The sequence below is a fragment of the Orycteropus afer genome, unplaced genomic scaffold (assembly GCF_000298275.1).
Source record: "Orycteropus afer afer isolate SDZICR_OR568_19922 unplaced genomic scaffold, OryAfe1.0 scaffold00132, whole genome shotgun sequence".
NCBI classification, from domain to species: domain Eukaryota; kingdom Metazoa; phylum Chordata; class Mammalia; order Tubulidentata; family Orycteropodidae; genus Orycteropus; species Orycteropus afer.
In genome coordinates this window covers 6,919,764-6,927,760 of record NW_006921719.1, presented here as the reverse complement: position 1 = coordinate 6,927,760, position 7,997 = coordinate 6,919,764, and the positions used below count along the sequence as shown (strand labels likewise).

Sequence of the window (7,997 nt, the reverse complement as noted above, 5' to 3'; positions counted from 1 at the left end):
TTTTTCTGATTGATTCCTTTCCAAAGAAGTATTCAGGTATTTGTCTGCAATCTCATTAATTCTGTCTTCCATTGCATCAATTCTACTCCTTTGCCCTTTCAATATGTTATCTATTTCTGAAAATTTAGTATTAATCTTCTGGATTTCTATCTGTAAATTTTGTATCATTTCTAATTTTTCATTTATTTTGACATTTTGTTCTTGTATTGTCTTTCAAAATTATTCCAGGGTTTCCTCTGTGTTTTCCTTGATCTGTCTCTCAATCCTTTGAATATTATCTAAATATATTTCTTTTGAATTCCTGATCAGGGAGTTCTCAATACTGCATCTTCCTCAGGGATGTGTTTTGGGTCTGTATCCTCATCCCTTGTTTTTCCGGCTTTATCTTGCTTCTTTGTGTGGACTGTGATGCTCTGTTCTCTCCAAGGCATTGTGATGTTTTTGTGTTTATATTTAATTGGTGATTGTTTGTTGGAGTGACTTGCCCACGATTTTCATTTTCTTTGTTTTGTTTGTATGTTAGCTATGCAAGCAGGGTACAATGCTGTGCTCCTCTATTTGCTAGTGGGCAGCACTTGTACACTTACCACTTGTCTCCTTTCCTGTTGTCAGCCTCTTGTGTGTCCCTGCCAACCTTGGTAAACAGAGCCTACTCTTAGGTCTCTGGAATCCAAATGAGAATGCTATCACTTTAAAATCCAAAATGGTTGTCACTTGTAAAGATTCAAATTGGCTGCACCCTCGGGTCACTTTAAATATCCAAAATGGCCACCACTTGTAAACATTCAAAATGGCTGCTCCCTCAGTCACTTTAAATATCCAAAATGGCCACTGCTTGTAAACATTAAGAATGGCTATGCCCTCGGTCACTTTAAATATCCAAAATGGCTGTTGCATATAAACAATCAAAATGACCACGCCCTCTGGACGGCAGAAAGTCAATAGCTCAGGTTGTCTCCCTCCTTGCTATTTCCCTTTCTAGTCATAGACCACCAGCGCAGTCAACCCTGGAGCCCTTGGTGACCACGGCTGATCTTTAGGTCAATTCTCAGGTTCCAACACCACTTAGAAATATTCAGGCTATTGGTCCCATCAGAGTAGATGATAGTCCGCAGCTCCGACTGTCTCTGTACTCAGTTTTCATTCAGGTTTTTCCACTAGTTGGTGCCTAATCCACTTCTGTATAGTTCCTTTCAAAGCTCAGGGTTCCATGATTATCTTCTGTATCTCTGTCAACTGGTTTTTCTTTTCTTTGTTGAAGAGGATCTGTGTCGCTTGTCTGCCTATTCCTCCATCTTACCGGAAGTCTCAATAAATAATCTTTAAGGAACTTACAAAGATGACGGAAACAAAGAGCAAGCAATCTAAGATGAAGCATAATTAAGTGCAAAACTGTGTGGTTTAGCCTATGAATGCTATAGGTGATTTGAAAGAGAAGCATATTGTGAGCTGGAAAGACAATGAGGTGCAAACTGAACTGGATCTTGAATGATGGATATAGCTTGGACTAGGTACGAAAGCTGGTAGCGCAGTGCCTGAAGTACTTGACTGCTAACCAGAAAGCTGGCAGTTCAAACCACCAGCCACTCCTCGGAAGGAAGGTTGGGCAATCTACTTCTGTAGTGATACCACCTCAGAAACCCAAGGAGGGGTCACTATGAGTCAGGTCTGACTCCATGGCACATGGCACATAACAACAACAACAATAGGTATGAAAGGGCATGAGGGCAGTATAGTGGGAAGATTACAATGTAACACTAAGATAACAAGACAGTAATACCAGTTAACATTAAACTGCCTAATATGAGGCAATTTATATATATAATCTCATATCTTCTTCATAAGTGTATGGCAGAGGTGTCCAAATCACTCAGCTATTAACAGTAGGACAAGACATCAAAATCTAGGTCTATACTACATCAGAGCCAGACTTTTCATGAGTCATAAAAATGAACAGAATGAATACGGGAGACAGCTAGGCTAATGAGTTTCTATGAAGGGTTGTATGCATCAAATTTTGCACAAAGAACGCCACTAGGCTACTGCTGTTGCTGTGTGCCATCAAGATGATTCCAATTCATAGTGACTTTGTGACACAGTAGAACTGCCCCACAAGGGTTTCTAGGGGTATATCTTTATAAAAGCAGATTGCCTCATCTTTCTCTCACAGACAGGCATCAAGCTTCTAGGCAACCAACCATTATGCCACCCAGGGCTCCTTTCCACTAGGCTATGGATCTACATTTTGTCTAGTAAATAAACAGTCAAGAGCCAATGCAGGTTCTTTAGCAAAGAAGTGACAAAATGATAATGATACTTTTGATAAATTAATTTCACAAAAGCATGTGACACAGGTCAAAGAATGAAACTGTAGCCAAAAAGATTAGTCAGGAATCTACTGTAGAATGCAGGAGGGAGGTGATGGTCTGCTGAGGACAGGGGTAGCTAAACAGAAGGCATATGAACACAAAAGACTGTAAGAAGCAATAGCTCTTAAACAAATCCATTAATGTTTAAGAATAATAAACTTAAACCAAGTCATAAGTCTAAGACTAGATCAACATTCACATTATCCTATGATATCCTCTTAGGTGCCTGATCCAGGAGCATACTTACCATTGACTTTGTTTATATTGCCTTGAATTTCAGCTTGAGTGAGCAGCTCCTCATAAACATCCCTTTCTCTCTCAGAGATCTCCGTCTGACAATGAGTAAAAAGAGCAAATAAATTAGCTCAGGTGTCTGAGAAGAGCACAGAAATCATTTATGCTCCTCTGTCACACTAACAGAACCAACAGTAAATATGAGTGTGCCTTAAACACCTTTATAAAGAAAAGGCATGCTCTATGACTATAACTAAAAACCTGAAAACCAGACCCACTTGCTACTGACAAGCACACAAGTCCTTAAAGCGTTGGGCAGGAGAAGCAGTGCTGGATGAGCAATGGCCTGCTCATCTGAGGCCAAGGGCCTGCATCCTGCCCTCACACTGAACAGAATGGGGCTCAAAGTCACTCTCACAGACTCTCACTGGTGGTACAGGTAGGGGCATGGCAGCAGCTACTTACCTGCAGGGCAGTTTGGCACCTATTTTGGCATTTGTTACCCCTATTGTATAATAAGAAATACGAAGAATATTCTGAGAGTGGGGCTGCCTTCGTTTTGTCAGAGTCTGGACACATTTTAATCACTAATTTCAACAAGAGGTGAGTAAGTTCATGTGAAGTCTTAAATAAGATTGTTAGCTCCACTTTTTTCAAGTCAGAATCATTCAACTAACTTCCACACACCCATGATGAGAGTACACAAGAACATTTCACCCCAGAGAAGCTGGGAAAGGAGACAGGCTATGGCAATATTTAGAGATCATCTTTCAAAATGTCACTCTTCATTTAAAAAAATAATAATTTATTTTTGTTGTTGCTGTTGGAAATATGCCCAGCAAAACATACACCAATTCAATAATTTCTAAATATACAATTCGGTGAGGAGTCTGCTTTGGTAGCATAGTACCTAAGGCACTTGACTATTAACCAGAAAGCTGGCAGTTCAAACCCACCAGCCACTCCTTGGAAGGAAGGTTGGGCAATCTATTTCTGTGGTGATACAGCCTCGGAAACCCAAGGAGGAGTCGCTATGAGTTGGGACCAACTCGACGGCACATAACAACAACAACAACAATTTGGTGACATTGATCCTTTGACTTGTACAACCACCCTCCTTTTCCATACTGTTCCTCCCATTAACATAAATTCACTGCCCCCTAAGCTTCCTATGTAATCCTTTTACTTTCTGTTGTCAGCTTGATCCCATATAAATAGTTCTACAAAAGAGCACAACGCTCAAGGCAGATACTCTTTACTAATTAAGCTAAACTATTACTTGGTTTGAAGATGATTTCAGGTACTTTTGGTTTAAGGTTTAAAGATTTTTTTGGCAATAGTTTCAAGGGTTCACCCAATCTCAATGGCTCCAGAAAGCTGTCACTCTTAATTTTTAACGTCACATTCCACAGCTTTATTTGCACAAAATCCAAGAAGAAAGTCAAGTCAAAATGGAATCTTATATCAAAAGATTCCATATTATATAATTTTTTTTAAATTTTTTATTGTGATTTAGGTGCAAATTTACAAAGAAAATTTGTTTTAACTCTCAACAGCTCAAGCACATTTGGTTTCACTGCCCCAATTAAAATCCCCAAAGAAGAAGCTCTCCTTCCATCTCCTCCCTGTGATTTCTTCCCTTTGCCCTTTCTATCTATGCATTCCTGTCTGTCCAGCTCTCCCTCTATACAAATGCAGCCCTTCTGATGTCTCATGACTGACTGATCTCCCTAGGCAGGTGGGTGCATCTCCCTGGAGTAGGTGTTCTGCTTGTAGGTCTTTCTACTGTTTGGCTGAGAGCTAACCCACAGAAGTGAGTCCAGTTTGAAGCCCAAAGGATAAACAGTCTTCAACAACCTGTATACTTAAGGTGAGTGAATTTAATGCAAATTATACCTTAATAAAACTGACTTTTAAAATGGAGTCATATCAAATGATGAAAGAATATAATTCAATTAGAAAGAATAGATATTTCATCTTTACCCTGTTTTTAGCATTTGTCATTTTATCCTGTTTGGCCTGGTAAAGTACATCCTGGTAAGTGGAAGCCAAAGGTTCTTCAAGATTTACAAGCATGGCATTGGGGTTCTTCAAAGCAGTGAAGGTGTCAGCTGGAATTCTATGGTCAATAGCTTCATTAATAGCAATAACAGCAGCATGTACTAGAAAAATGCAAAGTATAGATCCGTGAGGTTATATAAAGGATGTACATTGTACATACAAGCCAACATTATAACTTCACTATCACAGAGAGACTCTTCTTTTCATAGTTACAGAAATAAAGATTAGGGTTGGAGGAATGGGTTTCTGGTCCTTACTGAGTCTACTCTATTCTTTATGATGTACAAAGCCACAGCTCTACATGTGATCAATGTTAGGGATGCTGAATTTGAAATCTCAGGAAATATATTCCTGAGAGCCTTGCAAGGAGCATCTGCTATGGAAATTTTCAAACTTAATTATCAATCAACATAAAAAAATAAAAAACTGAAAAAGGCACTGAAATAATATAGGAGTCATTTTTTAAATACTCTTATTTTAATCAAAATCAATCAACTCCAAATAGCAGCATAGACAACTACAGTAAGACTACAGACTTAATAGCAGCACAGAAGACTACAGACCACATCTACTGATTTAAACTTGCTAGCTAAATTCCTAATGTCCAAAATCATCACTATAGTAGTAGTTACTGGAAGTGGTAGCAACAATCGCATTTAACAAAATTTATCTTCTCTTACATGCAGCTTCATCCACTGAGAGCTCATTGGCCAGGATGCCCCCGATCTTACTGAAGGCAGGCATCTGGATCCCATACTTCTCCAGCTCAATCTTCATGTTGTTAATTTCTTCTTCTACAAGAAAGATTTAAGACCCAGTCAAGCAAGTTAAGCATCCTTCCAAAACTCAGAGAAGGAAACAGTTCCTCAATCATAAAACAGGATAAAATGGCATGTACCTCTTGGGTTGTTAAAAGAATTTAACAAGATAATACATGGAAAGCACTTAACCCAGTACTGAATAAACATTAACTATTATTATTATTATCAAAGGCACCAAAAATAAGTATAACTTGAGAATGGCCCAATAGGAAACAGTTTTTCAAAACTGCCACTTAATGGCACTTCCTACAAAGAACATATGAATGGAGCAGCTTTAAAAAGAGCTTAACAACAAGTGAATCACAAACTAGTCAACCATGTTGGTCTTTACAATCAAAATGACTAGCTACTATTAAACAACTCCATTTCTAAAGCAGAAAGCCAAATGATAAACAACATGCAAGGTCTGGCCCTTGCCCTCAGTCTGGTGAACAACCTCCCTTGAAGGAAAAATATCACAAATAAAAGCTTTACACAGATGAAAAGTTTAGGGGGTGGTGAGTATAACTCAATGGTGGTGAAACAGTATGGGTAGAAACAGCGAGAACAGTGACGCCATCTAAAAACAAAACCAATGTTACTGAACTGTGTAGAAATTGATGAATGGGTTTGTGTTCTCCTATGCACACGTTTACCAAAATTTAAAAAAAAAAAGTGCTTATAAAGCTTTTTCACTGTATATGAACATCTAATGTTAGACATTAACATATTCGATTTACATATGAGAAACCAGGCCTGAAATTCCAAGTTTAGTGTTCTTTCCATCACCTTAGGAGAAGCAAGTTATTTTATATTTCTTTCATCCCTGTTGTCAGAGCATTTTTAAAGTCCTGGGTCTTTAAAATTGGTACTGTTGGTTCTTTAGGCTACTTCCACATAAATCAAGCACTTCCTGCCAACTTAAAACTTCTTACCTGTGAAGTCAACCTTTCCATATAAGTCTTGGATCTGAGGAGCCAGGCCCAGTTTGAACAGATACAAACTAGAAGACATAATATGCAAAATAATTAGGCCTCCCAGGTGCACCTAGCTACCGCTCTTAGGTTAAAAGGGGAAATCAGTATGAAGAATAGAATAGAAATATCTAAACATAGAGAATTCCAGTATCCTACAATATTCCCCTTTGCAATTATAATACTTTACCTCAAAGGCTTTTTTAGTTTTACATAGTAACATTGTCCTAATAAGTTACATAACATAATGCAAAAGGCACTGGACTGAGAATCAACAGACACACATCCAAAGCCCAGTTCCTCCACAAATCCAATGTGTAACTATTGTTGTTGTTAGATGCTATCAAGTCAGTTCCGACTCACAGTGCCCCATGTAGGACAGAATGAAACCCTGTTAGTCCAATAGCATCCTCACAGTCATTGCTATGCTGGAGCTCACTGTTGCAGCCACTGTGTCACTCTGTCTCGCTGAGGGTCTTCCTCTTTTTTGCTGACCCTCTACTGTACCAATTATGATTAAATAGGTGCCTTTATATATATTTTTTTCACTAATATGCCTCAGTTGTATTCTAAATCAATAAAGATATTCTTCTCCATGAATTTCTTCCTCTTTTCCTATTTTGAAATAGAAAAGTGGCTACTGTACTTTTAATACAGTTCCAGAATTTCAGTTTCACAGGCCCAATCTGACAGTTTCACAGTCAATTCCTTTCAATAGTAAATTAAAGGTGCTACAAGGACACCACTGGTTGCTGAAAAAAGTAGAGGAAAGTAATACATGGGCATCATCTTTCTTTTCTCTTTCTTTAATTATTAGGTAGTTATCAAGAGTACTTTAAAGAACTAATGTTGCTATGTACGGAATCATAATGGCTACTTAGATCCTGTTATCCAGAATGAAAAGTACTTGACCTCAAACCTGAGACTTGAAAATCCTAACAATAAACATCACTTTTTAATCATTGCTTCTGCTCTCCCATGCCAACATTCACAAATCAGTTGTTATGCACCTATAAGGGGTCAGCCTGTAACTGAGCTCAGATTTCTTTTTATTTCTTTCCTCCTATTAAAGCTGTACTTCGTAGCAGTGGGGAGAAGGAAGCTGTGTTAAGCTATCTGGATTCCAATGATCTTTACTGATTGCTGAGTAACACAGAGGAACCCATAGGCTAATCTCAAAGATTAATAGTAAAAGTTCTCAAATCAACAGCAGTTGATTAGGAAATGGAATCTAGTCTAGGTCCATAGTCCCTTATTTAAATTCTTTAGGCCAGGTATGTTTGAATTTAGAACTCTCAGATATTACAAAGGTTTTATAGTATATATAAAATCATAAAACATCCCCTAGCAAACCTTGAGGCAGCACCGCTAATCAAATATATTGCTTTTCTTCAAAGAAACATAATCCTACTAAGGAGATAAATAAAGATAATAATAACCTCATTTATTCTACTCAGATTTTGTGAAACAATGATTTTGCACCTGCAAAAACGACAAGGAGGCCACATGTTCTGACCTCCTCTAATCTCACAAGAGGAAGACAGGATTACCAGCAGTAA

General features: G+C 38.2%; 1 protein-coding gene across 1 annotated transcript in view; it reads right to left on the bottom strand.

Moving 5' to 3' along the window:
- IQGAP1 (IQ motif containing GTPase activating protein 1) overlaps positions 1–7,997 on the bottom strand; it is a 135,277-nt gene that overhangs the window by 69,482 nt on the left and 57,798 nt on the right. The window contains exons 6-9 of the mRNA XM_007945136.2: positions 6,400–6,467; positions 5,345–5,458; positions 4,587–4,765; positions 2,617–2,701 (exon numbers count right to left, since the gene is read on the bottom strand). Of these exons, the coding sequence (XP_007943327.1) occupies positions 2,617–2,701; positions 4,587–4,765; positions 5,345–5,458; positions 6,400–6,467 (446 nt within the window). The remainder of the gene's footprint in view (positions 1–2,616; positions 2,702–4,586; positions 4,766–5,344; positions 5,459–6,399; positions 6,468–7,997) is intronic.